This window comes from Monodelphis domestica, chromosome 5, assembly GCF_027887165.1.
Source record: "Monodelphis domestica isolate mMonDom1 chromosome 5, mMonDom1.pri, whole genome shotgun sequence".
Classification (NCBI taxonomy): Eukaryota; Metazoa; Chordata; class Mammalia; order Didelphimorphia; family Didelphidae; genus Monodelphis; species Monodelphis domestica.
The window spans coordinates 30691303-30712844 of NC_077231.1; the positions used below are offsets into that span (position 1 = coordinate 30691303).

The window sequence follows — 21542 nt, forward strand, 5'->3', positions numbered from 1 at the left end:
CCCTTCGCCTTTCCCCTCTTCTCCATCCAACTTCAATACCCCCCCTTCCTCTTCACCGCGAAGGCAGCCAGAATGAAAGAGTCCCGCTGGTGGGGAAGAAGAGTCAGGCTTGGGGCTCAGAGCCCCATTCCTTCAGGACAGCTTCTCCCCGGTTCCTGGTGGTCACGTCCAAGGCAAAGAAGAAATTTTGGAAGCCAGGAGAAGGCAGGCAAACTAGTTAAAGACGGGGCCCAGAGGCCAAAGCTACCTTGGGAACCAACCGAAACGAAAAGAAGTGCTATTATTAGTATTATTATCAATTATCAATAATGATGATGATGGTGGTGGCGGTGGCGATTGTTTCTCCACTGATCCAAACACAGAGAGAAAAGGCGGAGGAGAGCAAATAAACAGGACTCAAATCAATGTCCCAGATCCATCCCCAGTTGACCCCAATTCTCCTCTCTTTGGAAACGGAGGTCCCTGTGCTGAAGCAATTCTCATTGAGTAAGTTCAGGCAAAACAAGAAATTGGAATGCGCTGGGGGGTTGGAGTTTTCTCTCTACAACTTTCAGAAAGAGAAAAGCAATCCCCAAAGAATAGGAGGTTCCCGGAAAGATGGGAAGGCCCCGTTCTCTACCCCCTCCTTCACTTCACTTCACTTTTACAGATACTTTTTACAACCCCTCTGGAACATGCAAATCCTCTCCCCTTCTGACCCCAAACCAATTGCCTGGAGATGATGGAGGCCCGGGCTGGGATTTGGTTGCTAATTCACTTGATTACATAAAAATAACTTGGGATAATTATTGGCCTGCTCTCCTGGAGCTGGATGAAAGGGGCAGTTTTGCCCTCTCAAGAGTATGATCGAGGGTGGAGAGAAGAGGAGGCCTGCAGGACCCTTCTGATCGCCAAACTACAGCTCCACGACTACCCTATCCTGCCAGCAAGTGGATTCAAGGGAGAGGAAAAGCCAAAACACAACGGTTCACACAAATGTTCCTGGACAACTTGGCTCCTCTATCCAGGGAGGCCTTGCTCTCTGGTCCTGTCACCTTTCACCCTCAGATCTGGTCCAAGAAAGCAAGATTTTGAGGTAAGCCAAGCCAGAACAGTTTTTTTGTTTTTTCCCTTTCTGAAAAAGAATAGTCTCTAAGCTGCCTCCATGCCCTGAAATTTGGGCAGACTTCCTGGCCAGGAAAGAGTTTGGAGGGAGATAACTCCGATCCAACAGTCCAGTGGATTCAGACGCTGCCCTTCCAATAAGCAAACAAAATATGTGGATAGAGGTCACTTGGGCCTGGAATGACTGGCCTGAATTATCCAGATAACAAGGGGGGGGGAGGGCATTTCGTTATTTCTGGACATTTCGTCTTGAATTTCCAATTTGATTATAAACAGAATTGCTCCTTTTTCTTACTCAATCCTTCCATGGCCTAGATTGGGTTTGGGGGGCACATGGAGGTGGACTCTCTTTCTCTCTGCCTCTGTCCCATACCTGTCTGGTCTACGATAGGAGTTAGGAAAAAAAATAAAATCTCTCCATCCATTATCTCCCAACACAAGGCTCTGAGGCCTAGCCATGGAAGGAGGCCCCCAGAACCCCTGCCCTTCGCCTGCTCTACCATCACCACTCTCAAGCTAAACAAACAGAGGAGGGGGCTGCCTTGAAAAGGACTCTGCAGGTGTGTGATAGGTTGGGGGCACATCTCCCTTCTGCCCCCTCCATCCCAAAGGAGAGATGGGAAGATTGGGGGAAGCTGGGGAACTTGTCCCAGGCAACTCTCAAGACTCTAAATGGGTGAGAAGGTGCCCCCCTGCCCTTCCCTCTTCCCTGGGGAGCTCTGGTGATCTAACAAAGTTCCGGGTCCCCTTTAGGAAGGAAAGGAAACAAAAGATGAAGGACACCAGTCCACCTTCTCCTCTAGGACCAAGCTCTACTCTAACACCAGGAGGGAGACAGGGAGAAGAGGGTCCCTGCACATCCAGACCCTCTCTGCCTCCCTGCTGAAGTGTCCCCACTCCCAGAAGATGCCTCCCTCTCTGGACACTCAGGTGGAGGAAAGGGCAAAGGAGAAGGCCACCCTAGGGTGCCCTGTGAACCTCTGAGCTGAGCCCTCAGCCCCCCACACACAGACACCCACACACAGTCACCAACACACACCTCCCTTCCCTTCCTGGTCCTTCTAAGGACACTGGAAAACTGGAGGATGTTTGCTTAGAGTAAACTTAGCAGGCAACTAGGGAGAAGGTGGGATTAGAGCAGCAGCAGCAGCAGCAGCAGCCCAAGTCCCCAGGAGGAGAGGGGGAAGAAAAAAGAAACCATCAGACATGAAGTAAAACTAATTCACATTCACTGGTTTATTATTGATCACGGGGCACTTCACACCAACACTAAAATTCTTTATTGCAAGTTTTACAATAACCAAGGAAATTCAGTCCCCAAACCACAATGAGCACGAGGGGGGGGGGGGGGCCGGTCCTACCTAAGGGCTGGAGTTTCCGTCTCAGAACGGAAAGTTCTTTTTGATATTCTTTTGGCTCCTCAAACTGAACAGCTAGGAGAGGCTCCCGAGATGCATTTAGCTTTGTCTGCTGCCTTCCCCCCCTTCTCCTCCCACTCCCCCCCCCACAATGATACAAAAGAACTTCATAGCTTTGTTCTCCTTAAAATGACTTCCCCTCCCTCACCTCCCCTGATGCATTTCTCAATGCAAAAGGCCTAAGGGGGAAAAAAGGAAAAGAAGAAACAGAAGAATTGGCCTAAAAACGTCTCTTTCCTTTCCCTTCCCTCTTTCCCCCTGCGAATTCCCCAGCCCCGGACCATCGCACCTTGCAATATATAATCTCTTTTGTTTTTGTGTCTTTTTTTGCTTCTTTTTTTTCTTAAAAAATAAATAAAACCCCCAAACGGCCTAAAAAAAGCCCCGCAGGTACCATGCTAAGACAACATCACATGCTTCAAAGGGTCCTTAACAGTGGAAGGGAGAGAAGGGATGGGGAGGGGGTGGGGGCTCGTTTCCACGTAGCTGTTGTTGTTTCTGTTTGGAATAAGCGAAGGACGAGAGGTGGGGGGGGGAGGGGGGAGAAAGAACCAAAATATATATTTATATATATTAGATTCTATAAATAAGAGTCAATTTGTGTGGGGGTGGGGTGGGGACGGGGGCGAGGGGGTGTGATTTATGTTTTATAACCTGGTAATGTCCTCTGCTCGCTGCTGCTCCTGTGGTGTTGAGCTTTGGGAATGGTCTTCAGTAGGGCCGGGGGTGGTGGCGGGCAGGGCGCTGGGCGCCGCTCCGGCGGCCGGTGGGGCCGATCTGACTTTGGTGTTGGGGAGCCGGTGGTCCTTCTTCCATTTCATGCGACGGTTTTGGAACCAAATTTTGATCTGCCGCTCGGAGAGACACAGCGAGTGGGCGATCTCGATCCTTCTCCTCCGGGTCAGGTAGCGGTTGTAATGAAACTCTTTTTCTAATTCCAGGACCTGCTGGCGGGTGTAGGCTGTCCTCGAACGCTTGGGTTCCCCTCCATTATAATTGGGGTTCACTAGGGGGGAGGGGAGGGGGATGGGAAAAGCAGATAGGGGGTTCAGAGGCAGCAGGCTTTCCTGACCCCCAACCCCCACCCCCTTCTCAGCTCGGAGGAGCAGGAGGGGGAAAATAATCAAGTCATCGAACTAAATGGGTTATAAAGAACTTGAGGGACGGACGCAGAAGACTTTGTAGTCTAATAAGGGGGGAATCCTCATTGTAACGCCACTGAATTATTTATGCGCCCTTAGAAAGCGAGCAGAGTTTTCTCACATACATAACAGATCCTAGCACATGGCTCGGACTGCCCAGAGTAGCTAAGCCATAAAATTTATGGGGGATGTAATTACCCATTCTCGCTCGTAAATCCAGTTCAATTGTGCTAACCCAGAGACGCTCCTGGAGAGAGAGAGGGGGAAGGAGAGAAAGGAGGACGGGAGCCGGAGGGGGACTGGGGAGGGTGGGAAGTGTAGGGGAAGAGGGGAGGGAGGAGGAGAGCAAAAAAGCAAAGTTGCCTACCCGTGCTAACGTGGATTTTTTTCATCCATGGATACACTATGGGCTGCTTGGATGCGGCGCTGGAGGGATGATCTGGGGCTGGCTGGCTGCAGGCTGGCGGGGCTGGGGAGGGGGAAGTGGAGGAGCCGGAGAGAGGAGCTGGCTCGCAGAGCGGCTGCGATTTCTCGGGGTGATGGTGCCCCGCCTGAGCCGGCCCGTGGCCTCTCGGATTGCCCGGTCCCTGGAGACTGGTACAGCTATATTGGCGCTCGGGATAGCTAGACCGTGGAGGTGGTGGTGGGTACAGCTCTTGGTGGTGATGTTGAAATCCTGATTCCCTGGTCCGGCCGTAATATTCCGGACTATGCTCAGGGATGTAGCTATTTTGCGAATATTCCTCGCATGGAGGAAATTTCGGATCGATGTAGTTAGAGTCCATCAAATAGGAGCTCATGATCATTAATTTCTGGAGTGGAAAATAATTTTTCTCGCTTTGTCGTTTTTCTGCTCCATAAAGCCCTCCTACTAGCTAGCGACCCTGTAAAGTTACTTTCACCATGTGACTCCGCCGGCCAATCACGCCAAGCAACCTAGTCCCCGGATAAGGAACAGAATCGCTTTATTCAAAATGTATCCAATTTTTTTCCTGGTGGTGGTGGTGTGGGGGTGTGTGGGGGGCTTTGTCAGGGGGAGACCAGCCCCAGGCTGCCCGGAACTGGGGTGTCTCCCTTCAAGCCCTCACCCAGTTGGATCCCTCCAGCCCAAGAAGGCGAGGGGAGCCCCCCAGGCAGTCCCAGGCAGAAAGGAGGAGAATCTGATTTGGGGCGTAGGAAGATGGTGTGAGGGAGCCCCACATCCCAGTTGCTTCGCGTCTCCTCGTTTGGATGTATTTTCACCCCCCAATGAATACATTAATGGTTGTGTGTCTCAGTCTGTCTAGGTCGAGGAGCAGCTCTCCCTTTTCCCATGAAGAGTGTGAAGTTGGAGCAGGGGACTGGGAATGGAGGTTGGGTGGAAGAAGGCACCAGACTGAGCCAGAGAGGCTGAGAAGATCAGAATCCATGCCCTTCTCTGCCCCACTCAGACGCGCTCTTTCCAGCCCTCCTCTCCCTCCCAATCTGCCTGTGGGGAGGGGGGTGGGGAGAAAGAATTTTACCTGGCAGGTAGAGCTGGCTGTGTGCGAATGACTTTGATGTCATGCCTGAAGGTCTGGATACCCTTAACTTGGCTGGAGAGAGATGCTATGTCTTTGGAAAAAGGCAGAATTCAGAACTCTTCCTCTGGGCTCCCCCATTCTCACAGCCTCTCCCCCTAGAAGCAGAGCTTCACCTTGCCTTCCATTCTCACTGGTGGGACTTTTTTCAGGGTCCTACCTTGGCTTTCCAGCTCTGGCAAATCATCTAAAAGGTCTGCATCTGAGATTTGGGAAGGAAAAAAACTGGTAACATTTACAGAACTCGACCAAGACTGACCTCCGTCTGGAGCTATTGCCCAAAGAGATGCAGAGAGCCATATACCCACAGACGACTCCCTTTTGGTGTGATAGAAGGCTGTGTGATTTCATGGGGATACCTGACAGTTGAGTGTAAGGCAGCATCTAGGGTACACGTGTGTAAACACACTCACACATGCATCCCAGAACACCCTTGGCTCAAGGCTGAGTCAGAAGAGCAGAACTTCCCCCGTCCTCCTAGCAGCCAGAGTTTGGGGGAGACAGGGAGCCTGGTAGGAGTGGGGTCCTTTTGGTGGAGGGAGCACTGGAAACCGGGGAAGGGGAGAGATTCTGGTCTGCAGAACTAGGTTCTGACTCAGCTGGGCCTAAGGGGCGGGAAGGGAGGGACAAGGAAGAAGAGAGAAAAGAGTTGGGGGGGGGGGCTGGTATTGGGACCTGAGGAGACGCCTACCGAGGCCCTTCTCCATCCCCATTCCCCTCAAATTAGACCACCCTGACGGCTTCCAGAAGGGGGAAGGGGGAGAGAAGTAGGAACCCCACCAAGGTGGGGGAAATGAAGGCCCAATACACGGTGCCCTGGCCTGAGCGGAAGAAGCCACTTCATGACATCGATTCCAAGGAACTGCCCCTGGATAAGTCCTGGTTTGGGGGGTGGGGGCAGGGGGGCAGGGAAGAGGAGAGGAGAGAAGAGTCAGGAAGGGAGGGAGCCGGGTCCCCTTGTTGTACTCGATAACAATTATAGTTTAAAATCATAGCTTGCCGGGCCCAGCTATATTTTACTTGATAACAATAAAAGTGACACATAAAGTTAACTGTTTATGTTTTATTTATTAGACTAAATCTGCCAGCGGTGGTAGGAGCGTTTGCCTCGTCGCTGCAGCTTTTATAGGGCTGTAAAACGTCATAAATCAGTCTAGGGGAATCGCCGAGGCTCTTTGTGTCGGAGTAGGCGTGCTGCTGGCGGCCGCTGCCTGCTCCCTTCTTTCCACGAAAAGTCATAATGTGATTTTTTCCCCCTCTGATTTTATTATTATGATCGCCGCCGTGATTAGTCAATCTACCTTTAATTCGCCACCCTGCGCTGCCACTGCCACTACGGCTGCCTCCCCTCCCCTCCCGGCCTGGTTGACACTTGAATAAGTACCTTTTAAAACAGCATAACAACTATTTGAGGGTTTAATTAGAACATCTGCAATTAAGGGAATGGGAAGGGGAAAGGAAAGGGAGAGAGGGAGAGGGAGGGAGAGAGAGAGAGAGAGAGAGAGAGAGAGAGAGAGAGAGAGAGAGAGAGAGAGAGAGAGAGAGAGAGAGAGAGAGAGAGAGAGAGAGAGAGAGACTAGAGCAGGGAGAGTCAGTGCTCATCCCGTCTGCTTCTAGAACTTGGATGGGGAGAGGGGGAAAGATCTCCTCTCCCCCTAAATTAAGCCCCCTCCCTCTCATTAAGAGATTGAGGCGAAGAGGGAAAGGGAGGGGACAGAGGAGAATAAAAAGAAACCAAATTAAACCTCCAAATAGCAGCTATACACTGCTCTGATTGTTGGCAAACAAGTTTATTCATCTTGAAAGTGCTACCCACTCCCATTTTCCTCTTTTTTGTTTCTCCTCTGACCCAAGGCTTCAGATCAAAGAGTTTCCTAGTCTTTTTCTACCACACCTGCCCACCAGTATTATACCTATATCCTTCAGTACCAAGGTTGTGCATACCATAGACTAGGAGCTTTGGCTATGCATGGGGGTGAGGGAGTGTGTGTAGGGAAAGGGGCACATTCCTTCTCCCAGAAGGGGAGAGAAAGCACCCTTCTGGTGCACACACATACATACCCTCAATGGGATTGGGGTGGAATGCTTGAATTCCCCGGAGCCCTGAATAATCCATTCTGGGAAATCAGAGGCTGAGTTTCCAAACTTGGTTGAAAAAACTAGGTTGGGGGTGGGAGGGAGGGAGCAGGAGAGGCTGATCTGAGCATACTGAGTTGGAGCAGGGATTAATTGGGGGAAAGGAAGATTCTGTTGGAAGGAGGAGGTAAGCAGAGGAATTCCAGGCTAGGGGAGAGAATGACTGGCTAATAATCATGGGCTGGAAAGCAGTTTTCTCCGCTGGGACACTGAAAAGTCAGGATGCTATCAGGTGAGACTGAGAGAGAAGAGAAGGTGAAGAAGCTTTTCACAAATATTCAGAATCTCCTTTCTAGGCCTGATGCTGGTGGAATCTTCCTCTTGGATCCTTATCAACATTCTGGATACATGCAAACACACATACATATAGGTCTTATGCATATATGTGCATGTATCTGTGTGTATACATACACATGCATTTACATGTGTGTATATTTACATATAATATATATCCATCCTTCATTTCCTCCCCTCTCACCTGTGACTTCATCATTTAAGGGAGCTTCCCAGTGAGGAAACACCTTCACAAATGGAGAGAGAGAGTGAGAGAGAGAGAGAGAGAGAGAGAGAGAGAGAGAGAGAGAGAGAGAGATGGATGGATGCATAATTGATGGATGGATAACTGATGGATAGTCAGATAGATAGGCAGACAGATAAATAAATAGATACTTTCTCTATGTGCATGGATATCAGAGGGGAATGGCTTTCATCATATGTTAGGGGACTCATCCACTGAGATTTTCTCTGGAAACATCTATCACTCTCTCTTCCCAGCCCCAGCCCTCTGCTCTCCAAACTCCTCACACTCTCCTTCCTGTTTCCAAAGACTAACCTTTGCTAGACTCAATTGCTTATCTGCACGGAGGACCACACAGATGCATGCCTGAAAATCTTCTGGTTTTGCAGGTACGGCTGTGTTCCAGAGACTACCCTGCCCACAGGGCCAGGGATTGAATTTAACTGCATTTAGCTAATATTAACGACATTGTTAGCTAACAATATACACACAGACATCACGCTAAATGCCAGCATGTGCGCCATAAAGATGCCCACACACCGGGATTTAATACCATATTTGTACATCTCAATGAATTTTTGGATCCGAAAAGAAATCTGGGTGCTGATAGCCACACACTTGGACGGCGATAGGACTCTGTGCACACACACCTATTTCTCTATATACACATATATATTTGATGAGAACTGCATACACTTTCCCTGTGGTTTGAAAGCTATTTTGTGGGCAAGCATATCCATAGGTTCTTTACCTCTAATGACATACATGGTTCAACCATGGAATATTCCACATACCCCAACTTGCTTCCTTCTATAGATTTGCTGCTTGTACACAGGACCCAAAGAGGAGCCACTGGGGCTTCCATGGCGTGTGAAAAACACTTCCATCCTAATCTCCTCAATCCTTTTGTATTCCCCCCTCTGCCTTCCCACCCCCATGGCCAGCTAAGCTCATCCTCCTCCCCCTTGCCTTATCCTAAGCAGCCATCTCTCACTCCAGCCATACATGCATCCATCCTGCGATTTCCTAATTTTATTTTTGTTTGCTTGGTACATTTCCCCCTGCATTTACGGTCTCTGTGCCCCCCCCCCCCTCCTGTCGCCTTTCTCTGCGTCTAGATCTGGTTTCTCTTTTCGGAAACATGTTTCAGTACAAAGCGCTTCCCTTCTGACAGTACTGAAGAAAAATAAGTGTTCATTGTGTGTGTGGCGTTATTGTGTCCGGCATTACCATATTGACCGTTGGATAACCTATATTCGCTCCCCCCTCCCATTAACAATCTGTGGCCCGAGAACATAAGTAGCTCTTGAGACTTTGTGATGCTTAAAAAAAAAAAAAACAAAACCACCCTCAGCCTTTAGGCTTGCCCCACTCCCTCCTTTTCCAAGGGAGAAAGTGTGTGGGGGTGGGGGGGAGGAAGGGGTGCTTCAATTTGGATTTGGCGATTTTTTTTTTGTCTTTTTGGTTGGAGGGAAAGAATGGGAGAGAAGATCATGGTCGTCCCCTCCCCCACTCCACAAACTGCAGGATTTTTTGAAAGAAAAGAGACTTCCACAGCCCTCCCTCTTTTTCCTTTCTAAATAAGTTGACTTCTAGATGACAAGTAATTAATTCCATTTTAATTTCTGCCCCCCCCCCCCCAACAACTTGAAAGCTCCAAACTGAAGCGAGGTCCCCTTCTGGTTTTGTTCCTTTATGACGCCTGGCAGACAGGACTAATGTATGCAAAGGAATATGCAAATGCTTAATTGATTTTTTCTTAAATCTCTTGTCAGTAAAAGTAATGAATTGGTCTAAAATGATTTTAATAACCCGGACGTGTCACTAGAAAATGCTCAACCTTCCCCACCCCCCACAATCGCCCATAGTCTCAAAAAAACCAATTATGGACCCGTTCATTTCCCCTCTTTTAAAATATTAAAGATGAATTTCTCTTGTTTGTTCGCAGATCATGGACAAGGTCCTCTTCTGACTCGCCCCCCTTCCCCTTCCTTTCCCTGGAATTCAATTTTCTTCAAATCTCGTTTAAAGTGGCTTTTTAAAAAGTGGACGCATTTTAATATTGGTTAGACAGAGTGACCCGCATTTCACCTCGGTTGTTTGACTTGTTCCAATAGGTCACTGCCATAGAGTTATTGATGGGGAAACTCCATTGAAATTTGTCTCTTCGCAAATGGCCTTTAGATCTTCCAGTGAGTTCAATAACTAGTTATAATGTGGAAGGGGAAAAATGAAGGCCCTGGGCTAACGAATTTGATGTTTCATTTTTATGCTGGAGAAATTGTTAGTTTGGGCTTTGGTCTCCACATCCCCCCCCCCCAGCCCCCTTCACACAGCCCGTGCGGGTCGACTGAATTCCACCCCCCTCAATGTGAGCCTCTGCTCTTGACCCCCCACCTCCTCCTCCTCCTCCTCCTCCTCCTCCTTTTTTTAAATTTCATTTTTACTTTTTCAATCTCCGACCCTTGGATGGAGGAAGCTGAAACTACTGGAGGTCTGTAAGCCGAACTTTCATTCTTGGAAAGGAAAGACTTTTACTTTTAATGGGGGTGGGGGTGGGAGTGCTGTTGTGTCTTTTAAGGGCCTGCAAACCAGCCTGGCTTTAGCACGGCTTAGTGAAGGCGCTCCCAACCTTTGCTGGCTCCTGCAGCTGGGCAGAAATATTTTAGCGAGCTTGCTGAGGACTCCTCTAAGCCATTCAATATGGTAGAAACTGCGGGCAGACTCAGCTTTGGCCCCACTTTTAGTGGAGAGGAACCCAAGGGTTCTGGGGCTGGGGGCTGTTTTAAAGGAGGGGTTGGAAGAGAGGCAAACAGGCTTCTTTACAAGGCCTCGGGGCCAAAATGACTTCTTCCAGGCCGACTCGCTGGCTGGGGACTGGCTAGGGGTCCGTCACCCATTTGCTGGACTTTCTCTCTCCTTAGCCATCCCTACATTCTCCTGGGGAAGCCTAGAAGCCCAGGAAAGTGGGATCAATAAGGTTGATGCAGAGGGAGCCTAGAGAAATGAAGGGGTCAGTGGAGAGGATCTGCTTTTTGCATACGGTTTCCCTCAGGGAAAAGGAGGTCCTTAAGCTTCTCCAAAAATTAGAAAATAGCAAAGTTGCTGGGGGAAGTCCTTAGCTCACTGCCGAAATAAAGCTGGGGAAAGGATAATGCGTTGGAACCTCTGCTCTCTAAACTCTCCTCAGGTCTATCTACTTCTCAGCTGACCCAGAGTCGCACCAACTTACATCTCTATCAACATTATTATTAATAGTGATAATAGCAATAATAACGTTTTTCCACCGGCAGGTCAGAGAGCCCTGTTTTTCCCTTAACATTTGCCCCCTTTTCAAGCAGCGATCCCCCCCCACACACACACACACTTCTTGCCAAAGGACCCTCTAGGCCAGCTCCCTAAGCCTTAGGGACCCCTGTTTTTGAAAATACAGAACTCCCTTACCAACAACCCAGTCACTACAAAACCCTAGGCTTCCCATTCTCCAGAAAGAGGGCACCGAGGACAGATTGACGGATCTAGGCGTTCTCTCCGCGGGCCTGAGACCTAAGACCCCAACCCCCTCCCTCAGTACCTCCAGATGAGGTTGCTCCAGCTCGACTGAGCCCATAGATAGGTTCTCTCAAGGACAAATCAATCGTCTCCGGGGATGAGTACCCCACTTCCCGAGCCTCAGACCCGCTAGAATCAAAACCAAAACAAAAACGAGGGGGGGGGGGATAGGAGTGGTAGAGACCAAAGCAAAGGCCTGAAGCAAGGCGGACTTCTGAGAAGAGACATCCTATGTCTTCTCCGGCCAGGCGGGGAAATGAATCAATAGTGACCGGTTAATCAACTTGATAGAAATCCCTCTCGCTTTCCTGACGCCGTCTCTGCCTGAGCTGTGCGCACCTCTCTTCCACTGCAAGCTAGAGAATTCCAATCCGCCTCTTATGTTCTCTCACCCTCTTTCTGAACCCGAAAACTCTCCCCCCTGGGAACAGAAAGAGCCCTTACCTAAGTGAAGCAAGCCACCCAGAGCACTGGAGATTCGCTCCCACGTTAACAATTATTTTTTATGTTAAAAAAAAATATATATATATATTTAATCTAGTCTGTCTGAGCGTTTAAATTTCCCCACTTCCCTTTAAGATTTTCCTCTCGGCTCTGAACCATCTAATACACTTAGTATCGCTGCTGTTTCCACACTAGGCTGTTTTCGCTTCAATAGGATTCTCCCCGAATTATTCCATCTTGCTCTAGCGTCCAAAAAAGAAAATAAAGCCATCTTCTGTCTCTTCCCTGGGTATGCTATGCTATCTCAAATGCTGTTCCTCTTTCAGTACCCCTCTAGTCTGTTCCCAGTTCGAATTTAACTGTGTTTCGCATTCGGCTACTGTGCCATCCAGAAATATATGCAAATATAGACCCTTCAGTTTGTTTGCGGGTGCCTTGACAGAAATCGGGACAGCAACCTTTTCTGTATTTGCGCCTAGTGATCCATTCAGCTCTTTAAGCGCGTATGGATGGGGCTAGGGATGAGGCAGACCCCTGAACAGACAGACACCTCTCTGTGGAGTCCGTCTTTGGGGTTGTCACCAGTGGGTATTTTCTTACACCTCTTTCTCTGTGTTCCAACAGTTCGGCGGGTCCCTGCTCTCGTACGTTCCGGAGTTGGGGCTCCAGTAAAAAGGTCTCCAGTCATGACCTCTGCAGGCACAAATGCAGACCCACACTTCTGCAGAGAAGGTAAACCCCTTCCCAATCGCTGTGCTCTCTCCACTGTCTATGGCTAAGGGGAAGACTTGCGTATAACGAAACAGTCCCAACTTGAACCTGGAAGAGCGAGTACGAACGCAGAAGGACGGGAAGCTGGGTTTGCTTTTAGTTCTTCCCTGTATGCCTCCCCACACCTTCCCAAGGTGCTCGCATACCTGCTCAGGAAAAGCGGGGGGGGGGGGGGGGGGGGGGCGAGATCTTTCTGTCACTGCTCCCTCTTCATTCCTCGTAAACTAAATGCCGGAGGCTTTGAATCTGCCCAGGCCGGGGTTGGAGGGATTTAAAGAGGGGAGAAATCAAGGTGCAAGAGAACTAACTGTGTGTGCAATTTCCGAGGCTCGGAAAGAGGACCCAAGAAGGGATGGCGATAACCTTTTCCCGCGCTGACTTTCTGCCTACAAACTATTTGATCGGCCATCAGCGTATTTTTCCAGTTTAATTTCTCATCTGTTTACACCTAATAAACGCTTCTCGCTTATTCCCTCACGTCCTTTTCATTCTCTGATCCCTTCCAACACTGCAGCCATTAGTTACTATTATTGGTATTTTTATGAGGCCCTTTCCCCGAGCCCAGGGGGCTGGGGGGGGGGGGGACCTGATTTTGGGCTACAGGGAAAACTTCAGCGAAACTTCACGTAGTTACAACCTTGACCCCCTTTCCGCCCCCAAGACTGACTCCCCCAGCCTCAGTCCCCTTCCCAGAGCAGAAACGTTACAGGATAAATAAGAGTTCGCCTGCTCTTGGTTATTAGAATTCTGAAGACGTTGGCATGTGTAGTGATCATTAGTCAAACCCGCGGAAGCCAAAGGAGCCGAGGAGTTGGACAGAAGAAATCTTGGAAATGATATACAGGAGCCGGCTGGAGCATCAATTCAGGCCGATAAGAACGGGGCTGCTGGGAGCTGGAGGGGGGGCGTAATGTTTAATTGGGTTTTGGGTACCTTTCATAATTGGGGAGGAGGAAAGGAGCATTGAAAGCCCCAAAGGGGAGACATTACACTCTTTTTTGGTCCCCCAATGAAAACCATGAAGATTGGGGACAAATTGAACCCCACCTCCGATACTCTGAGATCCAGGGGAAAGAGGAGGTGTCCAAACTAGCTTTGGGGACAACTTGAGAAGAGAGGGAAGGGAAGAAAGTTTTAGGGTGCTACCCTTTTGGTAATATCTCAGGATTCTCCCTCACTTCATTCCTTCTTTTTAGAATGAAGCAGCTAGGGCAGGAAGCTCCAATGAGTAGAGTCAGAAGGCAAACGGGTGAGATGAGAACTCAGCCCAAGGATGAGCAAAGAATTTGGAGGAATGGCAAAGTATCTCAGGGAGTCCACAAGACCAGGCAGCACGAGGGATATAACCATTCCCTTCTTCTCGTTTAGGCTCCAGCATGCGATATGGAGGTTGTAGGGCAGGAATGCAAAAAGTAGGTTAGGTCAGACCTAGGAGTGGCCAGGGAGCCATTTAGTCTGCTGAGTAAATACTCCAGAAAAATGCCTGTCCCCCTATACCCTTCATAACAGAAATGGACAGAGGTATGAAGAGACAGCCTCCACCCCACTCCCCAGTAGACATTTATGGCTAGGTAGGGGCCATCTCTAAAAAAAGTCTAAATACACAAATATGCATCTGAAGAAGGCCAGAAAAGTAGAAGTGTAATAAAGAACGGATATTTGAAACCAACCAATTACATGATAAGAATAGACATGTATAAATACAAAAGTAGTTTTCTGCATTTGATTGCTGAGGAAATGTTCATTTAAATTAATAAGGGAGGTTAATAAATATGTACTAGCAAATTCATTGGTATACACAATCCATACACTGGGCAAAGGGCTATCAGTGTGGATTTGAATTTAACTGAAATGTCCAAATATGCACCCACCTATTAAAAGAAATGGCTAAAATGTACACTCAGGTATGGTAGAGAGAGAGCTAGCCCCTAGTGAAAGACCCCTCAACAGACACTTCTGTGGTAGGGCAGTATATGAAATAAATAGTATCTGGCTGTATACCCAGAAGAAGATCTTGAAATACACAACCACATGTACAGGACTCTCTCTAGAAAGGCACATTTTTCTCTGGACACGGATGTCCAAGTTAATGTGTCTCTGACGTCTAGAGGTATCAAATGCAGACGCATCTCCAAGCCAGGAAAGGCACTGGGTGTGATCGCCATACAAGGACCCCATAAACAGAGAAATACATACCCTCATTTATAGCATATGGGGTATTTCTCTTGAGAGAAATATTAACCCTCAAGTCTGGGGGCGGGGAAGGCGGGGAGATCCGAGGCATTGCTTCTGGTGGAGGCAAAACTGAGGCCGCAGGTGGGGGATTCATTTGGCTCTATCCTCTACCCCCTTCCCCTCCTCTCTTTCTCTACCTCCCTCCCTCCCCCCTCACCACCAGACCAAGGGAAAAGCTCTTCCGACATGGGCCTCGGATACTCCTCAGGCAGACTCAGAGGCAGCGGGGGGCTCTGGGTGTCACGAGGGGAAGGCTCGTTAACATTACGAAATGGGGTCATTTGGATAAAATATGATTTTGTTTGGAGGCAGCTCCACAGAGAGGAGACATCAGGCGTGTATAGCATAAAGCCACCAAGGAAAGAAGGCTACCCACACTTACTCTCATTCACTCGCACACAGCTCTTAATTACTCTGTGCCACAGTCCCAGAGCACTGGCTTGGATGGGCCAGGAGCTTGCATTCCCCTCCCCCTCTCCCCCCACCATGATTTTTCTCTTTTGCTCACACAAGCCCCAGTGTAAATCTCACAAACCCTATATCTGGGGGAGAAGGGGGTCAATGGAGGCAAGAAGGCCCTTGAAGAGGGAATCCTTCCCGATCCTGTCTGTATGCCCTGTCCCTGGTGCATCCCAACACGTTCAGATTGCTAGTACAAATAGCTCTTTTCTCTTTTCATTCAGTGTTATTTGGGGGCTGCCTTGAGGTTTGTGGAGTTTTTATCTTCTTGGGGTGAAGGGATGGGGACAGGCAAGACAGACCAAGTGTCTACACCTACAAAATAAGAGGGACAGTTGGAGCAACTCTCCCCTCCAAGGGGGGAAAAAATGAAGGCAGTCTTTTTTTGCTCCACAGAAAAGTGAGAATTTCGGGGGCCAGGAGGGAATGGAAGAGTTCAGTTACATAACTTCTAATTTTCCAATTTATGGTGTGTGTGTGTGTGTGTGTGTGTGTGTGTGTGTGTGTGTGTGTGTGTAGGCCATGAAGAAGCAAAAGGAGGACCAAAAAGAGACAGACAGACATACAGAGTCAGGCAGAAACAGAAACAGAGGGAGACCTCTTCCCATATAGGTGCGCTGGGGAGCTAAGAGTCAGAACACAGAATTTCCCTCATGCTTCCTCTTTAATTGGGTTTTATTGGGGGGTGGATTTGTCGGGGAGGGACAATAGTGGAGACTTGGGGAGTGAAATGCCTTTTAGATAGCAGGCTGGAGAGCATTTACAAAGCAAAGCCTCAGATGCCATTTCCTGGGAAGGGACCAGATCAAAACAACCTCCTCTCTGCGTTTATGACCCTGTCTCTCCTCCTGGCGGAAAAACACCTTCAATAAAACTTCAGTTTACACCCTGTCCACTCCCCTCCCCATCCCACCCCCAACACTCCTGCACCAGGAATGGAAAATCAAGGAAGCATAATTCAAAACGGCATAGGCAATAACCACCACCACACCCCTTACCCCTGATTTTTCCAACTGATGAGAAAATTATCTTTTTTTTAAGTACTTACTGAAAAAGATTTTCTCCAACGTCTGTGCAATCAAGAAGTCCAAGAGGATTTAAGTAACAGATATTCCAATGGGCTAACTCCCCAAGCAGTGGGGGAGAGGGAGAAGGAAGAGGGAAGCAAAAGAAGATAAAGTTTTCCCCTTTGCCATTACCAGAGTTTAGCCAGTACAATCCTGGCCAAGACAGAAATAAACACACCAAAGGTCACTGGAGAGAAGGATCTGTTGCCAGTGGGGTCTGCTAGGTGAGTTTGGGTTTCTGAGGCACAAACTTGGATCGACTGGGAATTGCCAGAGGGATAAGGATAGGTGAGAAGGGAAAGAGAGAGAAGGTGAGAAAAGAAGGTTGGTTTAAATTGTTGGGGGGAGAGCAGCTAACTTCCTGCCCATTGGAGAAACCGGAATCTTTGCTACATACACAGATCTACAGGCACAAACATGCACATGTTTATAATAGAGAGACAGAGGTCCAAAGAGATGTAGCGTTGTATATGATATCTACACCCATTGTTAGGTGAGCATATAGAGCTCCTTGCTGGGGATATCTCTACACATCTGTGGGTTTGAGGATAAACAAACACATCCCACTACACACAGGAACACGCCAACATTGTATGCAACATATTATGTTACAGACCAGATGTTATATTTGATATCATTAGTTACACCTGGGATTCCTTATCCAGGAATTCCTAAAGTATGTTCTAAATCACATGGTGAAGCTAGTATTGAGTTCTTCCCAGGGTATATGGATGGTATAAAAGAAAGAGAGTACAAAGAGGCCCTGGGACAGCAGCAATGCAGAGCAGCTCCAATCCCCTCCAGCACACATTGGGCAACATGTTAAATCTAACATATTTTTTTCAAAACCTTCCCTACTGTCTTAGAATCAATACTAAATACTGGTTCCAAGGCGAAAGAGCGTTAAGGGCTAGGAATTTAGGGTTAAGTGACTTGCCCAGAGTCACATTGCTAGGAAGAATCTGAGGCCAAATTTGAACCCAGGACCTCCTGTCTCTAGGCCTGACTCTCCATTCACTGAACCACCTACCTGTGCCTAACATGTTTTGCAATACATTGGATATACATTCTGAAGGACTTTGGAGGAGATAATCTATTCCAATCACTTTATATTATAAATGAAGAAACTGAGGATCCAAGAGAACAAACACATAGTAAAGTCACACAGTAGCAGAACTATGGTTAGAATTCATATCTTTTCATTCCATATCCTTCCACTGTATCATAAATTCATTTTTTTCTGACTGGGTTTCCTTCTTCATTCCCAAGGAACCATTGGAGAGGAAAAATCTGGATCTCTAAAGGAATAAGGAAGCACATGGGCAAAGATTGATATTCCTCACATTCCATTCTACAACAAACACCCTCTGCCCCAAGTGCTGAAGACCCTTCCAGGCTCTTTTCATTGGCATAATATACAGAAGGAAAAAGCTATTGATTTATTGATTTATTATTATTATTGATTTATACAGGCTCCATAAAAAGAAGGGGACTAGAAAAGGACATCTCCTTTCCTATTTCTCCTTTCTAATCTCTCTTCCTCAGAACCTCAACAGAACTACTTTTTCAGGAGGTCCCTTGATGTCCTCATTTCAAAACTGGGTTTTCTCCTACACTATAGTATAACCAAGGGGTTGAATTCAGAGCCTTTCTCTTGCAGAAAAATACTCAGAGGTGTTGTCTATGCAAGCATAACAAAACAACAACAACAAAACAGGGAACTTCAAACAAACAAACAAAAATCTCATCTCTACTTCTCTCCTTTCAAACCTACTAGTCTTGATGGAGAGTGAAAGTTGGTTTAGTTTAAACAATCCTCAGGGTCTATCTTTACTCAACTGAAATTCTCCAGAGAAAACATTTCCCAGTGACAAGATCAACACAATTACTATATTCTCTCTCCACCCACACCCCTCACAGATTTAGTGGCTTCAGTTATCTGAAATCCAATCTGATGATGCTGGATTTTGAAAATTCGGTCCCCAAGATCTGACCTCATAGCAAAAAAAAAACTATATATATATATATGTTTATATATACATATATAATTATATATGTACATATACATATATAATTATATATATATATATATTTCTGAATAGTAAAGAGAGGAATATAGGATGGGTGATTAGGTGATCTGTAGAAGATGGGTTTTCAAATCAAAGATTCAATCTCAACTTCCACCATCTGTCCTTCTTTCCTTCAGCTTTTTTACCTAATCTTTTTACCTGACCCCAGGGATCACGTCAATGTGGCTATTTGCCCTCCCCATTCCTCCACTTAGAAAAGCAAATAAATATAAAGAACAAGTCAAGAATTGGAACAATGGACACTCCAACTTTTTCTCCATTTACCCAATTAGGCATCCTCCCCATTCTTTTTTTTTTTTTAATCCTTACCTTCTGTTTTAGAATCAGTACTGGGTATTGGTTACAAGGCAGAAGAACAGTAAGGGTTAGGCAATGTGGATAAAGTGACTTGCCCAGAGTCACACACAGCTAGGAAGTGTCTGAGGTTAGATTTGAACTCAGGACTTCCTGTCTCTGAGCTTGACTCTCAATCTATTGACCCACCTAGCTTCCCCCTTAGAACTCAGTTTGAAGAAAAGGAAAGAATCCCTCCCAACCTAAAGAGGGACAATTGGATAAGATGACTCGAGGTTGTATGATATATCCAAAGTGTGGAGGGGAGAAACCAACATTTTAGGTGAAAGGAAGGGGTCATGGAGATGGGGTGGGAAATGAGGGTTTAGAAGCAAAGGAGAGAGGCATTTCCCCTTGCCAGTTGGACTGCAAAACAAGGGAAAATATTCTTGGAACAAAATTCTGAAAAAAAAATAAAGTTGGAGGCAGAGAAGATCCTAGGTGTCTGTATCACCCTTATGATTGACTCCAAAGACAGGTATTTTGTAAACCAACCTTCACCACTTTCCCTGCCCCTTAATCCATTTTCTAGCACAGACACCCACCCACATGAACTCTGGTTAAATATATGCCCTCTTAAATAGGGCACTCTCACTACACCTTCTTAGACACATTAATGCACCATCATTCACACGGATATACATATGCAGAGACAGACTCTCTACACATGTACTGTTACTCTGTTAGACTTTGCACATATATACACAAACACACACACAGATCCAATAATTGACATTCTTCTCTGGATAAACTAACCTTAAATAATATTTTTAAAAGAAAAGGAGGGAAGAATTAGCAACCCAAACAGATTTATGGTTTGCATCAGAAACTCTGTGCAATATCCACTTGACTATTGGCCCTTTCTGGACTTTCTGGCCTGTCAGGCCCCTCCATCCCCAGTTATGTTTAGGCTTCTCCCCCAAACAGGAACCACCAAATTCCATCTTTACAAAATCTTCGCTCCTTGCCTTCTCTCTTCAAACACTCATTTCTACCACAAACTCTTGACTCATCTTTAAGGACGTTTTCTCCCAGGTCTTCCGAGTCTTACTTAAAAGGTAAGTTCCTAGAGTCTCTCCTGACTCTGACCCCACTATCCCCACACCTCACCGCAGCACCAGGCTCTCTCCCCGGTCGCTGACAAAAGTGAAAACTCGAGGGAAATTGAGCACTTGTGAGATTAGGTTCTAAAAGTCTGCATCAAGGGGATTGCTTGGAAAATAGAAGCCATTAAAGCTTACCATCCAACACAAAGGGGACAGGTCCACACTAGGAATCACCCGCACAATTCCCTTCCACCCCACCCGTGAGCCTCAGTAACCCTTTAGCTTTGGACTTTGAGGACTCAGATTTTGATTAGAGACCCAACATCCTTAAAATCAGGTCAGTCGAGCTCAGGGCTCCCCAAGGTAGGATGGGAGCAAAAGAAAGAAAGAGTCACAAAGAGAATGCCAGCACCATTCGCGGAGCAATATGGCTCCCAGTCTTGCCTTGTTGGTGAGGGCAGATTAATGTTGGGGGTGGGGGAGTGAGTGTGGGGACAAGGAAAAGACATGGGGGGCGGGGGGAGGGAACAGAGAAAGAGACCCAAGGACTTTTTGTTGATTGGTTGGAGTTAGGCATGTGACCCTGCTTAGCGCATGCCTGATTGGTTGTTTGACCTCTCCCTGGGTTAGAGACCTAGGAACAAAAATACAAGCATTCCCTCCTGCCGCAGTGAGGATACCTTGGCACCTGATGAAAGGGCAAGCAGTGTTTAATGCCCCTTCTCCTCTCCTCAGAGGAACCAAGTTCATGCAAAGGTGGCTCGGGGCGATAGAAGGACCAAGAAACTGAGTCCCCTATCAGCACCTTCCTGTTTCCTGGTGAAAAACACAAACCAGTGAAACTGGCCAAAGCAAAGTGCCAAAGGAGGGCAGGATTGGGGGTGGGGAGCGGGGGGTGGGGGTGGGGTGGAAGAAGGCGACTGGAAATACTATGCCTAGGAAAGTGAGTAAGAGCCCAAGGGAGGGAGAAGAGAATTTTCGACCAGATTTGTAGGTCAGACACACGCCAAATATACGTGTTTGTGTGCTATGTTTAAGCTGGGGTTGTACGTGAGGCTTCAAGTCTTCATGTTGATATTGATATTGATATTGATGTTGTTTGTATGTCCACGTTTGTCTTAGACCCAGATCTCCTGACTCCTTCCTTTCCTCGGAAGGAAACTCAACTGTCACTTCCATCAAAGCCGTGGGGAGAAGCGAGAAAGCTAGAGCAATAGGATGAGGGGGAAGGGTCAGATGGGGAATATATCCCAAAGCAGAGTCAAGCCCAGCGCCCCAAGAGAGACGTTGCCTTGTGCGCCCTACTGCTATCCATTTTCCCAAAGTCTCCCAAAGGTGACACTTAGAGTAAGGCTGAAATTAGGGCAAGAGAAGAGTAGATAGGAAGATGCATACTTAGGGGTGAGGAAGGAGCCAACAAGTGGGCAGAAGGCTTGGGAAGATTAGGAAATGGGAAGGGGCTTCTGAAGAAAGATGATTAATAAACATATAAATGGTTATTAATAGAAAGACTAGCCAAGGGGGTGATGTCGAAGAAAGGACCCCTTGATACTTAACATTCCTAGAGATCCCATTCTGAGGTTAGGGAAGGCCAGGCTCCCTACCCCTTCGGGTGAAAGGAAAATAGAGGGCATTTGGATGCTTTTATTGGCCAGGTCCCAGACCTAAG

At 47.4% G+C, this 21542-nt stretch overlaps 1 protein-coding gene across 4 annotated transcripts in view; it reads right to left on the reverse strand.

The window, feature by feature from the left end:
- Positions 1-2316: 2316 nt before the first annotated feature.
- HOXC4 (homeobox C4) overlaps positions 2317-21542 on the reverse strand; it is a 44704-nt gene continuing 25478 nt past the window's right edge. For 2 of the 4 annotated variants that reach the window (XM_056798020.1, XM_056798017.1), the window contains exons 2-3: positions 4032-5425; positions 2317-3528 (exon numbers count right to left, since the gene is read on the reverse strand). In XM_056798020.1, the coding sequence (XP_056653998.1) occupies positions 3170-3528; positions 4032-4470 (798 nt within the window). In that variant the 5' untranslated portion in view covers positions 4471-5425 and the 3' untranslated portion in view covers positions 2317-3169. Of the gene's footprint in view, positions 3529-4031; positions 10191-21542 lie in introns of those variants that run through there. The other 2 variants (XM_056798018.1, XM_056798019.1) reach the window with 2 other exon arrangements.